The sequence below is a fragment of the Grus americana genome, chromosome 1 (assembly GCF_028858705.1).
Source record: "Grus americana isolate bGruAme1 chromosome 1, bGruAme1.mat, whole genome shotgun sequence".
In the NCBI taxonomy this organism is placed as follows: Eukaryota; Metazoa; Chordata; class Aves; order Gruiformes; family Gruidae; genus Grus; species Grus americana.
The window spans coordinates 11,446,116-11,473,067 of NC_072852.1; the positions used below are offsets into that span (position 1 = coordinate 11,446,116).

At 36.6% G+C, this 26,952-nt stretch overlaps 1 protein-coding gene across 7 annotated transcripts in view; it reads left to right on the forward strand.

Moving 5' to 3' along the window:
• CACNA2D1 (calcium voltage-gated channel auxiliary subunit alpha2delta 1) overlaps nt 1-26,952 on the forward strand; it is a 421,619-nt gene that overhangs the window by 318,847 nt on the left and 75,820 nt on the right. For all 7 annotated transcript variants that reach the window (XR_008579526.1, XM_054844365.1, XM_054844371.1 and 4 more), the window contains exons 11-12: nt 12,828-12,986; nt 17,983-18,087. Coding sequence is in view for 6 of the 7 variants with exons in the window: in XM_054844365.1 (XP_054700340.1) it covers nt 12,828-12,986; nt 17,983-18,087 (264 nt within the window). In the remaining variant the exon portion in view is untranslated. The remainder of the gene's footprint in view (nt 1-12,827; nt 12,987-17,982; nt 18,088-26,952) is intronic.

Genomic DNA, 26,952 nt, shown 5'->3' on the forward strand with positions numbered 1-26,952 from the left:
CATGCAGAAGCTACTCGCGTTTGTATTCAAAGGCCATCTAGCCATACTGATACATTGCTAGGGAATTTGGAAAGAAAGCATGTGTTTCAATATTTTTTTCTGGATTTCTTGTTTAAACTGAGCTTTATATAGCTACAAATAAACTTCAGAAACCTTTAGAAGATGAAGTTCTTTTTCTTCTACAGTTACAAAATAATAACCGAGCCATCTGAGTTGAGGGATTTGTTTGTTTATGCATATATTATTTTACCTGTTAGGGGAAAGCATATCATGCCAGATTCAACACCCTAAGAGAGGTGAGGCTGCCACAGCTCCGTGCCCCAGATCCAACCAGTAGTGAGGCTGAAAATGTATTCCCAGTGGGTGCACGCAAACTGAGCACATGTATATACCACATAACATATATTCATGTGTATGCATACGTACCAGGCTAGGCACACAGGTAACACAGAGAAACGCAGAGCACTTGTGAACACAGGCAGCACCACCAGCCTCATGCCGCTCCCCTCTCTGCCTGCCCTGTATGGAAGTCCGCTGGTGAGAATTACCTGTCTGTCTATGGATGCGTGTGTGGGGGGGTACTGTGTGGATCGCTCCAGCACCTGGGCTCAGACACTCCATTTCCCTAGCAGCTGTCCCTAGATCCCAGTCTGCCCCGTTGCTGCCACCTAGACATACAAGTCCCCAAGGCCACAACCCCACTCCAGTTGCTGGCAGAGACCATCTCATGTACGCATGCAGAGTTGTCGAGGTCTTCCTTGGTCCCAGGAGCCAACCCCCCACTGTAATCTCACCCGTAGAGACACAACACACACGTTTCACTACTAGAGACCCCCAGAACCAGCACCTGGCGCTCATTCCAGGTGCTGCTACCATGGACACATGGGTCCCTGTGACCCACAGTCCCACTCCAGCTGCCGACACTGAAGACACTCCAGTCTCTCCAGCTGCTGCACCATGAACACACGAGCCCTGCAGCCCATCGTCTGAGTCCAATTGCTGCACTCACACCCCCATGCACAGACACACACGCAGAATAGAGAGTCCCTCACCCAAGCAACGAGGTAGAAATGGGGTTATTAAGAAGGCAGGACAGACTGTGCTGATGAGATGCAGGACGTGGCCAGACAAATATACTGACCAGCAAACTATTTACATGGGACCAGCAATGTTTCCCCTTACCCCTCTATTTTCCCCCACTTGTTTGTCCCCAAATCACTTAAATCCATCCCTTTCCTCACTCTGGTTCTTCCCTTCAATATTGCATAGTAAGTACTGTGCAATCCTGAAATACTCTTCCCCTGCATCCTATGATGTCTCCCATACAACCTCCGTAAGCCCAGGAGTTATTGTATCATAAATTATTGCCTAGGCCCTAGTTAGGTGTGGGGGATAAATAACACCTCCAGAAGACAAGTCATCCTGACTATCTTGAGGACAAATTACAGCCAGGAGGTGCTTGTCTGTCTCCACTGGCTGTAGGGAGAGCCTGGCCCACTGTCTTGGACTGGGCTCCCGACTGAAAAATCACTGAAATGAGATGAGCTGAATCATCCTACCTCTGCTCAGCTGAGACTGCAAAAGGGAGTTAGTGGGAATAAAAATAACAAGCATTTTTGGGTTTTTTAGACCTTTTTTTTTTTCTTCTCGTGTGTTACTGTTTGCTTTAACGTATCAGATAATTTTTTACTGTTGTGTTATTAACTTTAGTTTGCTGTGGAAGGAAAATGTTCAAAAGGTACGTAAGAGAAAAAAAAGAAATGGAAATAGTTGGAAAAGGAATAGGAGAAATCTTTAAACAAGATCTGTTTCATTTTAGATCTGTCACAAAGTGTTAATTCTAGGGAACAGAGTACTTGAGTGCATGAAGAGCCAGAGGGAATGGAAATTAGAAGCTGAAATTCTACATTAGGATGTCAGGAGCAAGGATGTTGCTGGAAACTGTACATTTATTATGGTACAGTATAGCTGGCAATTCCAGATGACTAGAAAAGTCACCTCCATTCCCACTTTGAGGGATTGCTTTGGGCATCAATACAGATTTTTATTGTCTCCTCTTATAGTTGTCAAATGTCAGGAAGTCAGCCTTCTAACAGCACATGGCACGGGCTTCTGTGATTTCTAGAATAAATCCTAGCTCTCTACTATATTAATAGTATTTAAAATGCGTAGGTTAGTGGTATATAAAATAAGATGATAGCTCTACCACATGGTTCCACTGGTTAATAAATCTGTTGACTATTTCCAGTTTCTTAATTTTTAGTAAAGAACAGGTCTTACTAAAGAGAGCCCTGTTTCATCAGTCAGTCCTGTGAGTTTTTGTGGCAGGTCAGATACTGGACAAAAAGTGCATTTCTGAGTCAACTTTCCAACTAGGAGACAATTATTAGGGGGTGTTGTGACAGTATAATTAAAAATTTTTGGTGGATGAACGGTCTCTCGACCAATGAATTTATTCCTTATCAGTTCTAAGGAGGCTGGGCTGGGCTGGCTTTAATGATTCTGCTGGGGAAAGATGACTCACCATGTTCATGAAAAAGGAAGAAAATGCAGGCTGTCCGTAAGGTTTGGGACAGGCTGGGGACTATTTGTTCTATCGTTCCCCTTTTTTGATATATTTTCTATAAAAGTCATCTATTTGGTTGGTGAAAATGTTAAGACGTATGTGGCAAGATGTTAGTTTGGTGTGAATCTAAAGGATCTCTTAACTTAGGCAAAACATGAATGAAACACTCACAGACTTCTCAAGTCTTGCGCTTTCCAAGACTCATGCTCTTCCCGGCTGTCTGACGCTTCCCTGCCTTAGCGGCACCACCTCACGTCAGCAGCGTGCTGCCGCAGCCCCCTTACTGCTCGCGAACCCCAGGCACCGTGGGCAGCCAGGCACGTTGCTCTGCCCTGCAAGGGGGACACCCGCATTGAAGTCATCTGTGGGAACACGGAGGTGACATTGCAGCCCCCTGCCGTCCCCCAGTTATGTGGCCAGATGCTGAAATGTATGTCTATCTTGTAATTTGGTGCACTGCCTAAACATTCATCTTGCTTTTGATGCCCGGAGTAGCAACCTCACATACCCAGTGAATTTATGGATAACAGTTTAATACTTAAACTTATCTCTGGTGACCAGTGATAGGACGTGAGGACATGAGTGAAGCTGGGAAGTTGAGTTTGGACATTAGGAAAAGGTTCTTTACCAAGAGGGTGGTCAGTCACCGGAACAGGCTCCCCAGGGAAGTGGTGACGGCACCAAGCCCGTCAGAGTTCAAGGAGTGTCTGGACGATACTCTCAGTTGTATGGTTTAATTTTAGGCAGTCCTGCGAGGAGCGGGGAGTTGGACTTGATGATCCTTATGGGTCCCTTCCAACTTGAGATATTCGATGATTCGTCTTTTTGGCCAAGAGTGTTTTGTGTTCTAACCAACTTGAATTTGACTGGATGAAGATTTCCCCAGCCAAATGATAATTTAAAAAAGTCTACAAGATAATTTTCTAGAAAGTGTCTTCTTGTTCGAGCTCTGGCGTGTATGTGGGCAGCAGTGCCATACAGTGCTGACTGCAGGACTGCAGCGCTCCAGTGGTGCCGTAGGGTGGATCAGCCAGCTTTCTCTGGGAGACGCTCAAGTTTACAGTACTGAATTTTTCAGTGGAATTCAGAAATTCATGCTCTTCAGTATATAATGCATGCTAACTTAGCCACAGCATCATGAAATGACCATAAATGTGTTCATCCTGCTGAGCTAATTCATCTTTCAGCCTAAGCTGTCCTTTGTTGTAACTCTGAGATTTGCAGCACAGCACCTTACTTTATGGTCTGAACGTTAATCTTTTTGTACTCAGTGGGAGCTTTGCATTGATTTATGTGCAGATAATCATATTGGTTAGAAAGGTTAACGAAGTTAACTGAGAGCAGATTTTTGGCCCAGTATTTGGTCCTTTCCCAAATATTTATCTCATATTATGCTACGACATTTTTTTCAGCAGATATTTAGTGATCTAACAGTTTTATTGTTATTGAAAACTACTACCTCTAATCCATCAAGAGTCCTTTCAGAAGCTTAGTATTAAGCGCTTTTGCACCATACATATGCTGTCTATAATATGTATAGACATTTCACAATGAAAAGAAATGTGATGCATTTAAAATTTCAAGAAATGCCAGTAGTGTAAATTGACAAATAATCCTAACGTTATTTCATCCTATACTTGCAGTACAATTTAAGACATGCAGGAATGCTCTTTCTGAATACAAGAATAAGATTTTTACATTTTCTCTACAATGTATATGCAGGATTGTACTGTATACCTGAAGACTATCTCCATGCAAGTCCTAATATAAGAGAAAACAGTTATTCTATAGTAAGATATGAATGCTGAACTTAAACACCACATATTATTTTTTTGGCATGTCAAATTACAAACCTTTATTGCTTGAACTGCCTCAAATTTTCTGTGTACCGAGATCTACATGGGAATAAAACTTTGCAAATTGCTTTCTTACTATTCTCTAAATGGGTTCTGATAAATATTTATAATATCTTCTCACCGCTGAAATATAGATTGTAACTGGCCTTATTCAGGATTCAGTTATTCTTGGGATTAACCCTAAAATCCTATTACCAAGCCTAAAGCAGCAGGAAAAAAAGGAAAAGAAAGCAGCAAAGCTGGATTTAGCTACAAGACGAAAGCCTGATGAAATCAGATCTATTTCACTATTGCTCATTTAATATGTATAGATACAACTAGGTCACCAAGCTGATTTAGCCATGAGGTAGAAGTAGCATAGCAACAAACCTCAGCAGATTGAAAGCCAGCAGCGGTAGTATCTGATTAGGTCTTCGGCAAGCTGACTATATTTCTCTCAATTTTCAGTATTCCCAGAGTGATGTTTCTGATTTATTCTGCTGTCATGATCTTGGTATTTTAAATGTATAAGTTTTCTCTTGTAGCAAGTTGAAGTATAGGAATTACTGCTTTGTTCAAGTTTATATGATTTTCTATAAAAGATAAGTATTTCCGAATATTTAAAAATACACAATATACATACAGGCAAGTTCTCATTTAATGATAGAAGTTTTGAATGGGTAGTTTTTTAGGGCTTTTTTAGCTTTTTGTTTGGGACTTTTAACTTAGAAGTGTAATTTCAGGACATTTTGATTAAACATACTATGTTGAATCAGTAGATGTTAGGAAATTAACTGGGGTGAGTAAAGAATTGGGAAGCAGCAGGTAAGGATGGTTGGGACAATCTGAATTTTTACTTAGGTTTGGTATTAAACAATATTCAATAAGAATGTTATCACTTTTACAGATTTTGGAGATGTAGAAATACTTTTAGGTAGGAGGATGGTTGAGAACGGTTAACTTTTACAGCTTTTCCATTATGAGTATTGTAAATGCGGTTTGTAAAGCTGTTGGAAATTGAGCTGCTTGTTTTGGTCATATGGGTCATTTGTGTGGAAAAAATAGATTGTCATCCTCCTGGAGGTGGGATCTCCTGTGTTCAACATGTGGAAATTTTTCTTTAAAGAGGAAATTTGGATTTTAATATTCCTGCTACTTGACTCATTTGGCACACAAGAGTATTTAATTATTTTAGCTGTAATGAGAAATGTATGCCATTCACAGAAGGCACCAACGACCTCCGCCAGAAGTGTAAAATTTCTCATGGCAAGAGAACACTTGTGAGACCAGTTCAACTTTTTTTGTTTTAGTGCCACCTAGTGACCAAAACCCGAAAAAGTTTTTAAAAGTTTCTTTAATATATAGATTTTGATTTGTTTCTGTTGTTGCATTTTCCATTAATGAGATGATTTACAAAGATTTTGTGTTTTTCGGATTGATTTTCAGAGCTAAAATGCCTTTCCTCAATTTCTTTTGCTAAGGATTTACATGAGCTTGCTGCTATCCATATTGAGAATTGTGGCTTTCCTCAGTGGATTACTGCTTTGTCCAGATAGCATCTGATAAATGTTGACTGAAGCTTGCTTTCTTGATCGTGTCGTAAAAACAATTAAGCACATACCTATACCTAAATATATTTTTAACAAATACGTAGACACACATATGTATGAAGACATCAGATACAGCAGGAAAAAAAAAAGTTATTGACTCTCAGAAACAGTAATAAGCACTTTCTGATCAAGATAAATTAATGCCCCAAGGTATTACTCTTTAATCCTTTATATGATTTCATGTTATGCTGCTGGTTTTGATGCCTGCTTGTTTTATTAGCATTACATATAATGTGAATTCTAAGACAGTGCAACGAAGGGGATGCTTTGGGTTTCCTTTCATAAAAGAAGCAGGATCAATTGAAATGGTTTATTTGTATTTAAATAAACTTCTACACTTGCCAAAAGAATGATTGACATTGGATTTCAGATTTATACTCCTTATGCCGCTCAGGAGACGGAGATATATTTAGATGTATAGAGAGGGATAGATGGATATACAGAAGAGAATTTGAAACATTCATCAGTTTATGCATTGCCTGTGAAATCAGAGATTTTTCTCTCGCAGCGCTGTAGTCTTCAGCATGAACGGCATTAGCTGTGTGTGCATTCTGAAGAAGTTTAAGTGATGGCCTGTTTATGAGAATTCATGCTTTAAGAATTTGTGCCCTATTGGACCTTGCGGTTTAAATGGCATATAGCAAAATAACTAATATCAAGTTAAAGGGCAAATATGACGACCTCGAGTTGGTTGCACAAAGGAAAGGGAAAAAGCATGTTCTGGTGCTCTCATAGTAGGGAATTGAGAGTAAAGCTTCTGGCCATGTCTTTGCCTCGGATTTACTTGTTTTCCTCCCGGTTGCTTCCCTTTTCTCACTAATAAAATGAGAACAGTTCTGAGCTATTTCACAAGGAGTCCGAGACGCACAGTAATGTTTGAGGTGTGTGCGATGCTAAAGTGTGGATGTCCCTGGGAGTTACACGCTATGTGATACTTGTTAAAGCTTGTCAAGTGGAGAGAGGTTGGCTGGCATCTGCAGAAGGCAGATTTATCAAAAAATGTCCCAATAGACAAGCCAGTTTGTATCTGTTCAGCAGGTAATATATTGAACCAAATGCAGTTTTTAGAAAAAAACAAACAAACAAACAAACAACCCAAACATTTTTTTTCTCATCTATTTTGTTTGCTGGTTTTTTTCCCAGGCTGCTTGATAGCTTTGATCTTTCTACTTATCTGTCTCAAATGTTTTCCAGTCCCTGTGTAACCCACTTCTGAATACTGATCCTTTCTTTCTTCATTTTGCAGCCTTTTTCCATGCAGGGTTTTTTTTCCCCTTCTTTTATCTTACACCTGTTTGTAGGGTCTCTTGTTATTCATTTTTTGATCTGCCATCATATCCACAGAGTACTTAGAGTGGAAACAGATACTGGAAATAAATCAGCACCTCTCTTTCACTTCCCTTGCATCCTCCAATATCCTGGTGTAGGTGTAGGAGTTTAAATACCTTTAAAGAAGGATGCTCTTATTAAGAGCAGGTTGAAACTCTGGAAAAGAGGCAGCTTTTAGCAATGCATAACTAACTAGTCTGGCATCAGAAGAAAGGTTGAGAGCGCCAACCCTTTCTCTTGTCCATCAGTGTAACTCTTGGGGCACTGTGGATTGCGGAGGTCCATGTGTCTGGAGGAGCCCACAGGAGAATAAAGACAAAGTCCTTGTAAGGCTGTCAGATTAGTATTTCTGTTTCTGACCTTCTCCAGAATGACAAGGTTCAAGCAGCACTAAACTCAAAACCCTTTGGTCAGAGGTTCATGTAGAGTTGAATTGATGAACTTATCTTTCCAGTTATTGAGTTGCCCCACATATGGCCAAAAATTATACTGGGGGTTTGAGGTCAACTAGATGAAGTTCTCTAACACTCTTAGTGGCCCAGTAACAGGCTTGGGTATTTCTGCCCAAACCTGTGAATACGAGGTCTTAATTTCCTGAGGATCGTTCTGGGAGATCCCAAAGGCAGAGGCTGTGAAAGGATATAAATAGAGTAGTGAGAAATAATCTAGTGAAAAATGCCTCTAGATCCTATACCTTGCTATATAATTACAAGACAAATTTAATTATCTTAATACTTCATGATACTTAAAAAAAAAAAAAAGCTAAGGTTATCCTGTTTTCCATGATTTCCAAGTGTTTTGCTTCAAGGCTCTGATTTTAGCTTAGATAAGGAATAAGCTTTTTATACAGCTGAAAAAGTAGAAGCTGTCACTGGTAGTGACATACTGTATAGATTGGCTTTAAATTTTAACAATTGAATGGTTTGCCTCCAAATGTCATCTGTTGTTTTGTGACTCACTGAGCCCTCGGCGTCATACACAACTTCCATTTATTTTCTATTTACCACAGTAGCATTTTTGTGACATATGTTTATCTTTACTTTAGTAATTACGGGGAAATGCCAGTCTGATAAATACCCAACCGACATGTTTCAGATAGATGCATTGAGAGTATTTTATTCAATAAAGTATGGATTGCAATTACTTTAATTTTACGCCTTTGATAGGATTTCATTTTGTAAGAATGTGGACATTCTGAAGTGACAACTGTTTTCTGAAAGCTTGCATGTTCTTTCTTCCAGTTAAATACTAAGTGGTTGAGTATATTGTTAACTGGTTTTCAAGAACTCATCCAAACTTAAATGAGCATTATTACGGTACTTAGGAGACAGGTAATATGACCAGTAATCACTAAAGGCTTATTGCAAATATTTTGGCTTTTGGTATCTCAATGTGTGAAACATTATAATGCCATTATTGCTGTTATATTTCAGATGAGCGTAGCTGAAAGCGGGTTCAGTTTGGCTAATTCAAAGTTATGAATGGTCCTGGTATTTGTCACATGGTCACCTGATTAAAGAGCAAAATTATTTTGGTGTTATGAAAAGCCAGTTTTAAGGGCAATCTAAGGTCTTTTACACTTGAAATCCTTCAGTCACTTCAGTATTTTACTGGAGTTCAAATTAATTAAATGTAGCCCTGAATTTTGTTCTCATCTGGATATTTTTATCAGTCACATTTCGACCTTCAGACTTGCCTACTCCTCCTAGCAAACAGGTAAACGTTCCTTTTGGAGGATTGCTGCTCCTACTGATTCCTTTAGCTAATCAAAAACTCTTCTCATCCGCTTTGTTGACTGCTGTTAACATTAATGTTGACCGATGTATTTGAAAACAGCTGGCTCATTTATTTTCTTAATTAAATTACAGCATTTTCAGACTTTGGTTGATGTAACTCTCCATTCTCCCAATGTGTTATTTCTCTCCTTCATTTTACATCAGCATTTGTCAATCTACAGATGCAGACATTTTGACCTTGACTCTTTGTTCATTTACATCATGTACAGGTATAGTACAATACAGTTTACTTGTTACCAGCTTAAACAGTTTGAGCCAATATTCCCGTCAATTTTTAAAATGTCGTTTTTGTATCCATAATTACCAACCCATACGCGAGATACCTGACCTTCATAGAAATAATTATCCTGATACATTTGCAGGACTGCTAGCAAGCAATTTAGATTTGCAGTTTAATGTTAGTGGCATTTCAGGGAGAAATTTTCACTTGTCACTAAATTTTCACTTGAACACCTAAGTCGCTGTTTGCTATAGCCCAAGACTATAGATTGAATTTATGGTTACTTTTATATTAGCTTACTCAGTGATTTGCATATAATGTTACTGATGAAGCAGAATACTGTTTTCACTCTACTTTTTCAGACGAAATTGGCTTTTGTAGAGCAGAGATACCTACTAGAGAGCGTTTTTCTTTTACTTTCCAAGTACCAGATCTATACTCATCCCATCTCACAATCAGAATTAATTTTCAGACCTTGTCTTTTTAAAATTACTTTATGTCAGTAATTTTCCCTTCATGGCTACAAAATTTGGTAAAGGCAAGCTGAAATAATTCCACAGCACATTACTGTTTTCACTCCCACGTGGTTAATGTACCTAATAATCATCGAGTGATTTATTGGTTACTTCTGTAAGAAACTTCTGTAAGAAGCACCGCTGAGTGTATCCGTGTTTTGCATCAAAGTGAATTGATTATAGTCGTGTGATCATCTCATGGTTTTGTGAATAAAAATCGCCACGTGATATTCAGGGGAAATGGAAAAATGAATGACCATAATTTGTTTGAGTCTGGGAAAATAACTATTATAAAAGATAATGGCTTTAAAATCACACAATGGAAATGTTAGGGTTCAGCTGGGAGTCTTACTTTTTAATCACAGCAGAAAATAATTTTTTCTGGGAAACATGGATACATTAAAGGAATATTCAAGCTGAAAACTTGGTTATATGTAATCCAATTCCACGTGTTTGTTTATTTTAAAGGTGACGTTTGCATTGTGACACTGGGAGAACTTGAAAATATTTTTATCTTCCTTGTCTTACCCTGTTTTCATACTTTTGTTACTGTAAATAATTTAGATACATCATACTATATTTATAGTTGTAGTATTCTATTAAAGCCTTGATAAATAGAATATTACAAAAATAAATAAGTGACCTTTGTCCTATTATTATATACAACTGACTCTTCTGTAGGATGTTTGGTCAAATATAACGTTGCATTTTTCAAAGTTAAAGCACTTGTTCATGCTTCTGCATGTTTTTGGAAACATTCGTCCCCTTGTGATCCATTGGGAACTGCATATTGATAGAAAGGGGGATGGAAAACTTTGCATAAAGTCATTTGAGAATAACTTGCTCCCACAGATTTTAATTGCAATGGGACCAGAGATATAAAATTGGGACAGATTAATAACTGTCCTTATTAATTAGAAAGACATATGAAGATTCTTATATGGGCATTCTCACAGTGAATATCCCTACCTAGAAGAATCAATACAATTTTTTTTTAGCAAATACATGAAAACAGCAGTTGTACCATAAAAACAGTATCAGTATCTCACCAAAAGACAGTACTAACTCGTTGGGAATGCACAAAAATAAGCTCCCTGGAAAAATAAATGCTAGATGGCAAGCTATTCAGTTAGTTGTGCACTACTTAATACTCGACATAAAAGTAGTGGGTTTTCTTGTACGTACCTGCAGGAGTGGCTTGTGATATAATAATGTTATTAGAAGATGAGGCAGGCAAATTCATGCTTTAAAGTCTCTAGTTCTTGGCACACTTTGACACATGCATTTTACAAGAATAAAAGATTACAAGTGGAACCATAAGTTAGAATCCAGCATAGCAAATGCTCTCAGAATAGTGCCTGGATTTGCTCACTTTCGGGCAAACCCCCCACAGTTGCAGCTCTGTGGCTTTTTTCAAGAAGGATCTGGAACAAAATAGGCTAAGCCTTCTGCTGAGGATGGTGCCTTTCTCCGTCAGTCCTCTCTGCCATAAGCTGTACTATATTTGCTGTTACACATTTGCTCCTGCTAAGTTGATAGCAGAAGTCTCATTGATTAAAGTCGATGTTTGATTAAAATTGCTGGTAGTTCATATTCTGGTAGGTCCTAAGGGCAGGGAGCATGGGTCTAATTCCAGGATATGGAAAAGTCTGCGTACCTCCTAAGCATCCTATTAACTTGAGTTGAATTATTATGCATTATTAAAAATGGTTTGATATTATCAATCCCTTCATCCTTTTAAGTTCTGTTCATTGTAAGTGTCCTACAATTACAGTGCAAGTTGGTGGTTGGTGCTGGTAGCAGGTCTCTCTCTGTACTTTGAGCCTGCCACTTAGTGATTTATTTTAGACATGTAAGTAGTCTGAGCAGTTATTGAAATCTGTGACCTTATTTACCTTATCTTCTATACAGTACCATTGCACTAATTAGCAGTATTGAGACTTAAGCCAACAAGGCCTGATTTTTAAGTTATTTTAAGGCTTTGCATCAGGTTGACAGCATAAAATTACATTTACATTTACTTTCACTGAAGACCCTTAATCAGGAAGAGACAAAATAATCTGTTTTCAGCCGAAAAGTAAATTAAGATGTCTGGATTTTAGTGCCTTTGCTGAGATGGAGTATTACAGAGTTTTCTGGACATCTTATTTGCCAGTGAGAAAAAAAGGCTCACACAAGAAATCTGGATAGAGAAAACAGTTTAAAAATTGGCCAAGACAATAGTTTTAGTAATATTAGTCAAAAGTATCTTAAATGAAAATGACTGTGTTGTAGTTAAAAGGATGCTGTCATTCAAATAGAGTTAACCACAGATGATGTGCGGAAATATGCACTTTCATTCAAGACTACAGTTCAAATTGTACATTCTGCAGCATTTTTTGTCTCATCTTTGACTTTAGGTAGATGGATAGAAGTAGCTAAAAAGAGTGCTGCTGTTGATTAAAGCAACTCTTATGTGCTTCCTTGGTCCCAGGAGTGTATTTTGGTTTCTATAAGGTATATGTGCTGATCGATTATGATCTGCAAGGTTCACTGAAAAACAGCAGACTAATATGTGGAATATGGAAGTCATCTGATAATCCAACCAGTATTTTTAAGTGATTTTAAAAGTAAAATAAATATTTCCCCACATTTTTTGTTTCCCTAATTCTGCATTTCTCAGTTTGATTTAATTGTATGAGTTTGAAACAAAATTTGTGGCAATTTTTCCACTGTAGTAGAGGCGTTTTGGTTGTAACAGAGAATGAAGCACCAAATACATTTTTTTTTTCCCCAATATATTTATTGCCCAATTTCAAAATATCCAGACACTGCTGGACATTCTCAATATAGTGGAAATGAAAATCCAGGTGTGACATGCTTTACCTCCTGGATCAAGAAAACATTAGCCTTTACTACTACAGTATCTAGAAAAGAGAATTAACTGTCTTTAATACTATTTCTACTTATTTTACAGTTTAACAATAATGCCCAGAACGTCAGTTGCTTTAATCATCTTGTCCAAGCTAATGTGAGGAACAAGAAGAAGCTGAAAGAAGCTGTCTATAAAATCTCTGCTAAAGGAATTACAGATTACAAAAAAGGCTTTAGCTACGCTTTCGAACAGCTGCTAAACGTAAGTATGAAAGTCATTTCTCTCTGCGGTAAAGTGAAGGAGAACTTAAACATTCAGATGGCCACTGCATGCTCCTCCGCTCTGTAACTAAGTGGTAGAAGTGCAAACCTTTATTTAGCAAGTAAATTTATCCCAATAACATGTTTTTTTTCTTTGCAATCCCCCAGCAGGTTGCTAAGAATTGAGAAGAAAATTGGTTTCCAATGTGCTGTACTGTTTTTTACTTCATTCATTCAGTTAGTGTTTTTGTTTAATGTGATTCTCAATTGGCACATAGCTGTGGCAGTGGATAATTTGCAGGTAATTTTAAAATAGAAGGCTCTATGTTACAGTGTTGTTATTTCAATTTTACTACAGTATCTCCTAGCAATGTTTAGTTAACCTACAATTCATACTTATTACAAGTCATAAATAGTCGACCATAGCTTGAGCAGGACAGAAGGGAGCAAATGACTTAGTTAATAGAGGAATATCAGGCACCTGAGAATATTCTAATTCCTTTCTCTTTCTCATGTACAAAAAGAATAATTTCCTCAAAAATGAAATGCATTGTTTCCATGTTTTAATTACATCATACTTTCTAATTTGCACCCAAGCACTAGCTTTCTGAGAGTAAAGGCTGCCATTTACCACAAATGCTGGGGGTTTATTAGTAATTTTTTTAATAGTTCATTTCGTTTAAATTTTTTTTCCTACTTTTCACCTTCATAAAGTCTGTGTATTGGATCTTCACCTCAGTGTAAATAAAGCTATATCAATTTACAGCAGTTAAGGATCTAGCTTAACAAATATGAAGTCTATTCTTTTTATTACTATTTTTTTAATATAACAGTGATGTCTCTCAGTGTACAATCTTTAATTCCGCCCCCCCCATCTTCCAGATTCTGGACTTCAGGGTGCTTTCCAGTCATTGCATATGCAGCTTAGGGCTAGAGCTGGTTGAAAAATTTCTAACCTTCTTAAATTTTGTTGAAGGAAAAGAAAATACAATGTTTTCAAGGATATTTTCTCAGTAGATTACTATTTCGGTTAGCAGAGGGGTTTGGTGGGGAAATGATTGGGTGCCCTCTGCTGATGGTGACATAAAACTGCAAACAGTATTTTAAAGGCGATCGGACTTTTTCAGACCAGGCTGGAGGGCACTTCCCCTTTTTCTGCACTGGTGCCATCTCATGCAGAGGAAATCAGGAAGACACGAGACATTTTGCCAAATATGTTCTTCATAACATTTATAGTTGATTACCATTATGTATTATGTTTGGTGCAGCACCAGATACGTACTTTGTGTACAGGCAGTATTAAGAAGACCTGAACACAGGGGAAGCCTCAAAGTGGTCTTGTTGGTAGGACTAAAAAAATGCTTAAAAAAATAATTGGAGATAAGTCTCATAGTGGGACCATCTCTCTTGTAACTGGAGGCAGAGGTGTGGTTACCCTCACATAATATCTGCAAGCCTGTAAATTATGGCTGGATATTGTGGATGTCTATATCAGAGGAAATAAAGAAATTGCACTAGGTTATAGAAATACAGTCATCCTCTCCAGATATCCATTTGGCAGGAAGAATAAAGGGCTGGTGATGGAGTCACCAGCTAGACTCTGGTGACAAGACAATATAATAGCATGGTATAATACAGGCTTAAACGAATAATAAAAAATATGCTTCCGGATAATTTCCAGTTGTATATTTATGAATTCAAACAGTCCAATTGCTTTAAGGTTCATGGAAATGGAATATTTTTTAACAGCTCAAATTTTCTTAATAATGTTTTGGGTACTCTTTCCTGATGACAGTTATTTCAAACAATTTTCCTGAATACCAAGGTAATATTTCACTTATGCCATGAAAAAATTACTGTCTCATGTGTTGCTAGATGGAAATAGACACTTTAGGTTTTTTTCAACATACTAATTCAATTGATTATCAATAATCTGGATTCTATCATTTTTATGCAGTATTTTCTCATTATTTGTTATATTAACTTTCTGTTTCTTTGAAAATAATAATACTTCAGCTTCAGAAATTCAGGACGGTTCCCGTTCCCACCCACTCCCCCACACAACCCATACCATAATAACTATAATTTGTCAAAAAAAGTTATCCTGAAATCGTCTCTTCTTGAGTAGCTGATTTTTGGTTTTGGTTTACCTTTTCCTTCCTCAGTGGCATGAAACTCATAATGCAAAATGCTTTCCTCCAGTGTCATGTCACGAGGTATAATCCCAACCTGCCACTGAATAAGTTATTTTTAGGGATATGACACTTGTATAAACCAAAAGCAATTTTAGGCGCAGTATAGAATGGATCATGGCTTGCTTGCTTGTTTGAAAGAAAAAAAAAAAAAAAAAAGACCTTTACCAAGTGCAAGAGAGAGCTAAAAATGAATACATAGACTCAGTTTCAACTTGTATTGTTCTGTGGCTTAAGCTAAGAAACCAGTTTTTGTCCTGGGGAAGCTGTTGTATGGGCAACACATTCCTCTTCAGCTGTGGTCTGTGATCGGAGGGCAGAGCCATCCATCCATTGGACTGCTGAGGCAAACTGTTCAGAAAAATTATGAAATTACTGCATCAGCCTTGCAAAATCACTTATATTCACTCCCTGAGCCAGTATCTCTCCATCTCTGTGCAAACGGGGCTGGGGCGGGGGGGGGGGAACAAGATGTGTTGTAAAGGTAAATCTGCCTTCCCTTGGTCCCTTGTACGAGACTGATGTGTTAATGCAATTCATCCGGACGCAAAGTTTTTATGGTGGGAAAATATCATATGATTTAACCTTATTCATGTTCATATTTCCATTATTGTTTGGAATTTTTTTTCCATGACATGACTTCAGTGTCTAAATAGTGTAGTGTAAGTAAATGCCCTTCTGTGAGTACTAGGAGATAAAGAGAAAACACCACATTTTTCTGATACTGTATGAGCATATGCTAAGTAAGCCACTAGAAAAATCCTGATTTAGTTAAATAAAGACAAACTCAAGTTCACATTGCTCATAATAGCACTCATTTTAAAATTAATAGAAACATTTTATAATATAAGCAGGCTTTGGTCCCCTTCCCTATCATCACTTTGGTTTGCTTCTGATTTTATTTTGTCCCATATATTAAATCACTGTAAATGTAGGTGAGTTTCTTTATTTATGAAGTATCCGACTCTACTTTTATTACTTTTTTAATATCGAAAAGATTGCAGCCCAAAGCAGTATCTTGTAGGTTATATTTCACAAGCAAAAAATGGTCGTAAATTATTTAATTCCAAATGAAACACAGTGTGCTGATGAGATTGGAGAGAATGTATTGATTTCAAGATTTTTTTTATTTGCTGTTACATGTTAAAAAAATCTTTGGACTTGTATTTTTTCCAGATGATTAAATAAGCAGTTATTAATGGAATATTGAACTACCAATACTAATCATCTCTGAGGAATATTTATTCATCTGTTAATATAGTGATTGCAAATCAAGTGTTTGTATTGTAGTTTTCTGGGAGCATTGTAGAACTGTGGAGCTGCAATACTGAGGATTATTTGCTGATGTTTGAGGGCTGGTGTTTCGGTCTCTTTATTGCAAAAGAACAAGGAAATAAATCAGAGAGTAGAACGAAAAGTAAGGAAAGGGAGAGGGATCATCTCACCTGGCGAGGCAGGTGAAAGTCCCTAGCTAGTCACAAAGACCAAAGCAAGGGAGAACTAGGTGCTTAGTAGGGATGAGCCTCCTATTTCTTCTCCTGACTGTACAGTAAATTCATACAGCAATATTCAGGCTTGTGGAGGGGGAAGTTGAATTTATTTTACTGAATCTCTGAGGGTTTTACTCTGTGACATCCGACTACTCAGAAGTACTGAGATGTGTCTGACTAGGACCATTCGTACGCAACGCAGAGGACAAGGAATGCTGGCTGTAGAATTCGTGAACAATTTGCTTAGCCTAGATTCTTAACTTTTAGGGAATAAGGAAAGAAGATGAATGCTGAAGGAGGAGCCTTTGGCTCTTTTCATAAGGAGCCAAAATTCCTATTCATCTCTCTGTTATTCTGGCTGTGAAACAATGTTTGTATTCCTTTGCACAACACGCTGTGCTTTTCTCAGTGACTTTATTAGTTACTTTGATTGCTGAATTAGGAGTCAGAGGGGCTTCTTCTCAATTCTCTCTCTTTCAGGTTTGCTCTCCAAAAATAATAGAACATACTCAATTCTTTACCTCTGAGTTACAATCTAATTAGAAAAGCAGACGATGGAGAGATCTTGCCATATCTTGGCTGCAATATATTATATAAACCTGATGCTAAAATACTTTTCTAAACGTTAGCTATTCATTTCAGTGTATTAGAAAATAATAATTAAAAACCAGGAAAGAATTAAAGAAGTGGAATATGGAGCTTATTTTAAGAAAATTTGACCAAAAAAAAAAGCAAATGCAAAAATATTTCTAAGTTTATGAGGCAGAATTTTTAGATGTACATATAAGATGCCTAAATTACCAGACTTACATTTAAGTGGTTAGTGAGCTTGATAGTTTCTGTGAATAGGAGTCCAGCAGAAAAAAAAATAGTATTCCATGATTCATTAGAGGGTCATTGTTCCCAACTTTCCACAAGGACAGTAAGGACAAGAAAAAAAGTAAGGGTGAGAAAAGAGTAAAAATATTTAGAGGCCCTCACTGTGCAAGTCTCATGGAGAACATCTGTAGAGGAATGTTGTGGGGTTGATGTGATGGGTATGAGGTGAGAAGAACCACCAGATCCCCATTTCCCTGTGTTGGGCCACGTCTGAAATGAGTTATATTTAACTCTCATTTTATTTTATTTTATTGTATTTGGTTTGGTTTGGTTTTCATTCAGAACGGGGCATTGCATGAAATCCTAAAAGACTTTGGAAGTTTTGCCATTACCGTGTTAAAGTAGTAAGCATGTTGATATGGAAGCCATCAAATATAACAGTTGTTATTCCTTACAGCCTGAAATTAAAAGAAGCCTCTGTTTCTATCTCCTACAGCACAGTGTCTCTAGAGCTAACTGCAATAAGATTATCATGCTGTTTACGGACGGCGGTGAAGAAAGAGCACAAGAAATTTTCCATAAATATAATGAAGACAAAAAAGTAAGTGCTATATGAAAGATTTTACTACATTAAAAACAACAGAACAAAGAGGAGCATTAAAATACGGCAGTGAAAGCAGTTCGGTATGTGTATAAAGCACTTTTTAAAAAAGTATTTATTGAACCTTAGGGCACTTAAAGCTTTCTCAATCTATAACTTTTCCTTGAAAAGGCCATAAAATATATTTAATATTTTACACCTTGTAACTCATTGATATCAAGCAGTAGAGAAGTATACCATAAGCCGTAAAGAATTAAACTTTATTGACATTTTCCTTGTGTAATGCTTGCATTACCAAGTGGAAAAACAGGTAGCTAAATGTTATGAGATATATGTATGTCTCCTCACTGTGAATATTTTCTATGTATTTTTGTTGTTCATCTGGCAAAGGCAAAACCACATCTCAAGGTTAAGAATCTGAATAGATTTGGACTGGAACAAACCCACATGTTTTTCCCAGTGAGGCTAATTATACCTGTGAATGTCTTAGCTGGGAGTGGGATGGCTTTCCAGTGAAGGAATTTGATCTGTGGTTCAGCCAGAATTATGGGCTTGACACGAGAATCACTGGATGAGCTGTGTTGTTCAGATTAGATTCGATTACTACTTGTGCTGGTTTTGATTTTAATTTTGGAATCTAATCAAACTTCTGGTCTGGCTTTTGCATACTTATAGATGTACAAGTGTATGGCTGTGTGCGTGTGTGTGTGTGCACGCGTGTATGTGAAATAAATCAGCTTTGCAAATTGTCTCCTACATTTCAGTGCAAGTCATTATATTTAGAAGACTAATCACGTTCTAAATAAAAGTTAAATATGAGCTGGGTTCACACTACAACTAATAATTTACCTTTTCTAGTGTTTTGGAATGTGCCTGTACCTGGTTCTGTTCTGGGTTTTTTTTTTGGGGGGGGGTGTTTGTTTTGTTTTTCTTTTCAAAAAAAGCAGTTAGAAGTTAGATCACAATTCACCAGGACACTTTAACAGTTGCCATGGATGCTTATGTATAAGGCAGTGGAAATATTTCACTGGATATCCTCATATGTTTGAATTAATCCCTTCAAAAGGAGAACTAGACATGCAAGACACAATTTCCATCTCGACCAGTGATTCACTTAGTGACAATAATCATTTTTTGTCTGCTTTATAATAGTCGTTCACATAGAATTATATGGTGGAGTTTAGCTAATCTTTGTGTCTGAGCTGAAAGTACTTTTTAAACTGACAATTAGAAGGAAGAACTGAAATCATAGCAACTCATTGTGTGACACACATGGCTGTATTCTGAAAATATATGCAGAGATTCATCTTCAAATTTGGACTTGGTAGCTTTTATTGTGTTACAACAAAAGCCAACAGCTAACGGAAGTACGTGCATAAGGGAGAAGATTTATGATTCATTTCTTATTATTTTCCATTTAATTTGCCATGTTAGGAGGAAAGCATAGTAAAATATCCAGTCCAAACAACAAAACACATTCATAGTGCTGAGATTTGTGGTCTTACTCACATCGTGCCTGATGATAAATTATTCTGTGAAGTATAATAAATGAAATGTAGGATTTACTAATTTAAAATGGTTATTTTACTGCATCCTTTAGCACTGTCGATTTGCATGGTCAAGGGTTGGGTTGAGTTTTTATATACTGTTATATATAATACAATACACTCTCACTTTCTTGTTCCCCTTAGTGAATGGGGGTTTGGGGGATTATTGTATACAACAAATGTATAATGGTGATAACAGTCACTGGATGGATTTCTGATTATTTAAGTATATTTTCTTATATAATTAAATGCAGTGCAGATGCAATGCAAGGCAAATTTCGCACACTTGATTAAGTTCTATGTATCTGCAAATTCAAATCTTAGTAAGCACTTACATTTTGTTACTTGTCTAATAAAGAACCGGGTTGCTGGATGCCATCCCTTATTGGTTTTCTCCAAGGCAACGTTGGCTATAAGAAATACTAAGAAAGTTTATGCAGGTATAATTTGAAGAACCATTTGCTTTCTCCTTACAGTTTTCAATCAGTAACAATCCTTCTGTCACTGAATGGAAATTTATGGTTGAAAAATCATGGCCCATCAGATGACATGACTTAGTACACTTGTTTGCAGTGCCCTTAGTGCAACCTGCAAGTTAGGAAGGAAAAGAATACACTAAACAATTGGAAACTACTAAAAGAGCAGCCTAGAATCTAGAGGTTGGAAATTTGTCCTGTTAAATTAGAGGGGGTAATCTGTTTGAAATAGCATACAGATATATTTAAAATAAATTTCTGTCTTTAAAAATAATTTACCGTATGAATATGAGGGTTATTATAAAACTTGTGTAACACAATTTTGAAGAACATTCCTAGTTTGAAGTGGAAAATCAGAGTTGTGTTTCACCTTTGCATGACTGTTTCCTTTTATACAGCCAGATTTTATTATCACAGATTGTAACTACATGCTGTGCCTGATATTTAAAAACTGGCATGTTTACCTTTACGGTGGCATTTGGGGCACTCACATTAAATGTGTGAAATACCACACACGCACTAAATTTCAGTAATGGGGGTGGTAAATTTTAATTTTATTTGCACTCATACTACAGATGGCTTCACTGAAGATGGTAATAGAAATGTAATTGAAATGGAGGCCCAGTAGGTGCTCTCCATCCTGAGAATTTTGAATTCAGTTTAAAAATAGAAAACTAACAACAGCTCTTTGGGGCAGATTGTGCACTCTGAAATCTGTGTTTTGAAGGATTGCTCAATTTATGTGAGTAGGAAAAGACCTTAAACATACCTCATGCACTTTCAGTTGTTTGAAATTTCCCAGACCCAACTTATGGTTCTCCTCCTACCTGAGGGGTCAGATCAATCCTACCTGAGTGGGTCAGATCAATCCATCTGACCCACACAAACCTCTATCATGCTAGGAAACTTCAAACCTCATTTTGTGTAGATTTTTCTGACAATATCATTTGAGAGGAAATAGTACACAGAGAAGTTTTCCAACATCTCAGTTCCATTAAAAATATCTGTATGTGATGGGCACAGAACTGCTACAATGATAGACTTCCTATGGGAGAAGGCTGCAGCTTGCTGTAACTCCACTGGGAAGCTTATGAGTGGCAGTGATTTCTTCCAAATGGGATACATTCAGCATGTCAATAGAATGATAAAATGAAATATCTATGAGAAAGCACTTGCAAAATTTTCTTCTAAACCAAAAATGCCTCCTACTGTCATTATCAAAGGAGGGAACCATTTTCTTCATTGGTTTGAATCCATTATTGCACAACTGCAAAGCAGTAAAACTAAAAAGAAAACTGTGAATCTAGGCAATGGTGTATGAATCATTCTAGACAAGGCTGAAAGTGCTAGCCCTGACTATAAATGACCATTGGAAAAGCCCATGACATCTCCACGTCGGGTAGCCATGGGATTCTCATCAGGTGTCAGACTGAACGAATGTAATTTCCTAGGGTTACTTATAGAGCTGAACACAGAAACAGCATCTTTCCCAATACTAATATCAGCTTTGAACAGAGCTGAACAGCTGTCAAAGTGTACCCCAACAGTTCTTGCATCTCTGAGTGTGTGATAGACTTGTGACACAGGATATAACAGAAAGTAATTAAATAAAGGGTTGAACCGAGCAAAATTCTGGTTTCTATCTGAATGGCATGTCACATAGTTTGATAGATAAAATTTAAGCCATTTTTTAAGCTTTCTGGATTGTAGATTGTTCTCCAGCTTTCTCTACATTAGCCTTCTGTGATCTTTAGACAACCAGACACTAAGATACTTCTCATTCCTCCTGACAGTCCCCCTGTGCTGTGAATTTTCTTGGAGTGATGGTACAGGAAATCCCATCTAGAAGAAATCTTCAGCTAGCTGGTTAAACTGGCTCCGTGGCTTCTTCCCTAATCACTTCTGTCTTAAGAGTGTGTCATCTTCCAGCTGTTAATTTTAATTTATTCTATGTACTATGACATGCACAACTGGTGAAGCTAAAATATTCTGGGTGAAACTTGGGTCAGTACTTATAAATTCCACAATCCATTCATTTTTCTTTCAAAGCAAAAGTGGAAACTATGTTATTAGACTGCTCACTGAAGAAATATCTTATTCTTAGAGCAAATTATCTATTTTTTGCCTCTTTCTTAGCTCCACTTATTAATGAAGAGCTTGCAACATATCCATTGTCACAGCTTCTGGGTTCCTAACATAGATTAATGTCACCACATTAATGAATTCAAATATCCCATATCAGCAGTCGTCCTCCTGTGACACTCATTATCCAAATATGTTTCAGTAATAGTCGTTATACAATACTAAGCTATTTAAGGTAATAAATGTGTAAGTCCATGCAATAACATGTCTTTTTTTTTTTCTTCAGTTTTATCCCAGTATGATATTAGGCACGTGGTTTTCCCCATAAAGCTAAATTTTGAACCACAGCTACATGATGGTGTGTGAAGTCCTATTCCCCCACTAGGAATCAGAGTACAGTGGGGTTTAGGATACTCTTTTTCAAAAATATCTATATACTGTCCTTTCAGGAAGCATCTCCTAAGCTGACATACCGCTGCCATGTGTCCATGGCTGGACAAAGCTGTTGGATTAGAGCAATCGGCCACAGCCTTTCCCACAGTCATTCCCTGACCCCTTTACCTTTAGACTATATAACATCACCCCTAAGGTTTTTCTTAAAGGCTTCACTAAGGAAGTCATATCCATGATATTTCTCCTCCCTTTTCCACTTACTTTTCCATTCGCCCGTCACATGCCCTGTGCTGTTCTATGTACGTACACTCGTTTGTTGGGCAAGATTGCTGCAGACTTGGGAGGTGCAGCAGAAAGTGCAGCAGGGCAGAGGAGGGTTTATTTTAGGAAGAAGATCTGCATGCAGAAGAGCCTTTTCATGCCTGTGTCCACACACACGTATATACGTGTTGATACTGAGTTTGTCTTTGGGCTGCTGTTTCGTTATAAGCACAAATCTGTCTGGGTTACCACGTGGCATTTTTATCTGCTGTACAAGATAAAAATCCACATAATGGTGTTGAGAAGTGCAGAAAGCTAATGAAAGTTTTAATATAGCTTTGTTGAAAAGTAACCTTATCGGTTATAATAGAATCATGCGTATCTGTTACATAAAACCCAAAAGGCGACTTATTTCCTTCAAACTTGGCATGGAAGGGGATATTTGATACTTCTATTTTTGTTGATCTTCAGTTCCAACCCACTACATTAATAGTGATTGATTCAGGGTATCACATAGAGGTTGATGCTGCAGATGGCATAAAATGATTAATCGAAGCAACAAGGATAGGATATCACTTAATATAGAAAGCACATTATGTTTGTTTTGGGATGAAAGCAAGAGAATCAGACTGCATTTACTTATATATACAAACAAAGTGCTGCATATGGCATAACTGGTTGAGGTTAGACATCAGAAGGTTTGTCCTGTCCGATTCTCCCTGTGTATTAACTGTGCATTCATTCATATGAATCTGGGACTGCAGTGAAATGCCGTGGGAAGAGTTGGAGGACTGGGACTTTCTGCAATGAGCAATTTAATACCTTGGCCGATGATGTTTATGTAACTTCTTCTTTAAAGTAGCCAATTCCACAGCTTCCTTAGGTATTTACTTCTTTTTTTTTTTTTTTTTTTTTTTTCCAACACCTACCTGTTTAGAAAGCTTTCCTTACATTTCCTTAAGGCAAAATAAGCTTAGAGGGTTTTTTTTTTCTTTTAATTTTTACATTCATTACAGAGAACAATTAATTCTCATCATAATTTCCTCTTACATTTTAGGAAACCATTTTTATGTTGTTACCCTCATCCAACTTTTCTTTTCAACTTTTGTTTTTTCAATTAAATAAAATAATTTATTTCAAGCTCTCCTAAGTTCTATCTTAAATACTTTTCACTCTTTATTATTACCCCTATCGTATATAAGGGCATGTTATCTCTACCTTTCTTAAAACATGCTCTGGAACAGTTAGAGAAACTTTAGTTGTATCAAAAGAACAGAGTATTTTCTATGACTTTTTTTCATGCAGCACTTAGGTAAATACGTCATAGAAATAACTTGCCTTTTTGGAACTACATTGTATTATTGAACCATATTTCTTTTTTGATTTGCTCTGAATCTTTTTGTTCCTAATTGCTGGTTTTTTACAGGTAACCTTCAATTGCAGTTTCTGTGTTTGATTTTCTAAGTATTTTTAGTCTTACATTACATTAGACAGTTTCTTCTTGTATGTTTAATATATTCCTCTTCATGAATTGCCAGTTTTCTTGTAGTTCTTTATTCTTTAGATTATCTTCCCACAGAACTCACGTAGCTAGTTCTCTGATTTTGTTGAAGTCTGTTTCTTTATCCTTGTTTCCTCAAAATAAAAATCACTTCCTGATCTTTCACTCAAAAGATCATTCTTCTAGATTTTCAGTTAATTTCTCCTTAAAATTCCAAAATAAATCTAAATATTCTTGGCATCTTCTAGAATAAGAAATTTTCCTAACCCATTACAATTCAGGAATTGTGTCTTACATCATATAGTTTTATGTGCATGAACCTGTATAATTATAATCTATATAGTTAAAGCTATAAACAATTTTTGTATGCTTCTGGTGTTTATTGAAGGAAGTGCCATAAGTAAATAAGAACTATGAGTGCAGCTATAGACAGAGAAGGTATAAGTTGTTCTGCTTTAAGTGCCATACAAAAAAGACTCTCAAATCCCATTAATTTAACAACATAAGAGCGGAGAAATTTAAAAGTTCAGAATTGGTTTCTACAGATAAAGAAGCAAAACTGAACACAAGAGAAAAAAAAAAGTATGATTATGAAGATTAAGAATTACTTTTCTATAAAATTACATGCTATATAGGCACAATTCTGACGTTTGTGTATTCACTGAGTCTAGAGTTTTCCAAAGGTTAACTCTACAACATTGGTATAAAAGCACAACTTTCTGGGAATAAACTGTAGAATTTGTCCACTTAATAGAATAAGTAATGTAACTAACCTAGCAAAACTGATTTTTTTTTTTTTTTAAGAAAAAAAAAACCTTGATAGAAATCTTAGTTTCTAAATGCTATATTTATTCAACTGGTGTTGAGCATTAGCTGAGCATTAGTTCATTAGTAGATGGAATTGTTTCAGATCAGATGGGACGTCATCTTTGAATGAAAAGATTTGCTGATGCACTGGTGGAAAAAGCAGACAGAAATATGTAGAAGGCTTTATAATGGGATTCAGAGGGAGAAGTTACAGAATGGGAATCTCTGTAGTAGGCAAGAGAATAAGGGAACAGCTGAAACAAGCAGATGGTAGCACAAGACGTATGCATGCAGCCGCCTAAACAGATGACAGGTTAAGAAGGAAATGAAAATTTCAAGAAACAAAGTTACAGTCCATTCAGATAACAAGAAATATGTGTTTATATATTCAAGAAGTACAACAGAGGAAAGGGATACGAAATGGGAAATGAGAAAGCAAAAGTGTAGGTGTACTGTAAACTTCACTTGAGCAAGTAGAAACCCTGTGCAACTTAAATGTAATGTATTGGATTGCCGCAGACATTGTAAGGAAAGGTTGGTTTTTAGGAGGGAATATTAATACTTGAGATGGAGGCACACTGTCTGAGAAATCTTATCAAGAGTAAAAAATATTATATGTAATTAAGAAGGCCTTTTTGTATAGCATTTTTCAAAAAATATTTCAGTTTTGACAAAAAACAAGAAAAAATTCACCTTTCAATTAAGGGATGAGTATTCTGGTGAGAAAAAAAACAAAATACCCCAGTCTTGACTTAGAAAGTGACTTGGATTCAAAACCTTGATTAGTCTCAAAGAAAAGGCTAAAACTTGCTCTGTTATCTCCAGGAAATCACAGTCACACTCTTTAATCTTTTGCACTATACAGGGTAGAATGTAATATGCAGAGTTGAATGTGCTGTACAGAATAGATTGTCTTTAAGAGAAGAATGAGAAGCTGACTTTCCAGTCTTGTACTTCCGTGGTTATGGAAGATGACATTCAAATATGAGATTTTAATTATAGTCTCTTGAGGTTTTCAAAAATATTTTTATAGGCCTTATTACTAAAAAACAGATTAAAATACCACAATTTTTTTTTAAAAAAAAGATCTGCTATTTTTCAGAACAGAATCAGCCCCCATATGCAGTCTTTGAATTCTCAGCCTATTATATATCTCCATTCCTCTGTTTCTATATTCAGCTTCTATTTGAAATCAGTAATTTTAGTTGAAGTCATATTCATGTTAGCCTTGTATCACATTCAAAATTATGTATTCAGTGTTTGCTGAGGCTTAGATGGGAATTCTGTGCTTCATAATCTCATTATTCGTCATGTGCAAAAGAAGACATTGAATCCATACTGACCAAAGCGCCTGGAGTGCAAGCTGCAGATTTGGTTGGGGTTTTTTTTAATAATTTTGACTTTATTTAAATGGATCTTTTTAACAAGAAAGAATCTGATTTATTTGCAAATGATTTTATGAAGCCACCTCTTTGCAGGTGATGAATTGTATAATGCAGACTGGCCATATTGTATTGTCTATCCTACATGTAGACAATGATACCCTCAATGATTTCTGTTGCAAACTTAGTCTAGATGCTATTTTATTTGAAAACAGAAACAAAGAGAAAACCAAAATCCTCTAAGGCAATATTTTGTCTATAATAAATTTCTCTGTAAGAAGCATATTTATAAGTAAGGCTGAAGACCTTTTTTTTTTTTTTCTTATTTTTCATTAAAAAGACAGACTTTGTGAGAAATGATTAAAATTCATTTATCTCACATCATAGAGTGAAAAACAGTTTATATCTTGTCACCT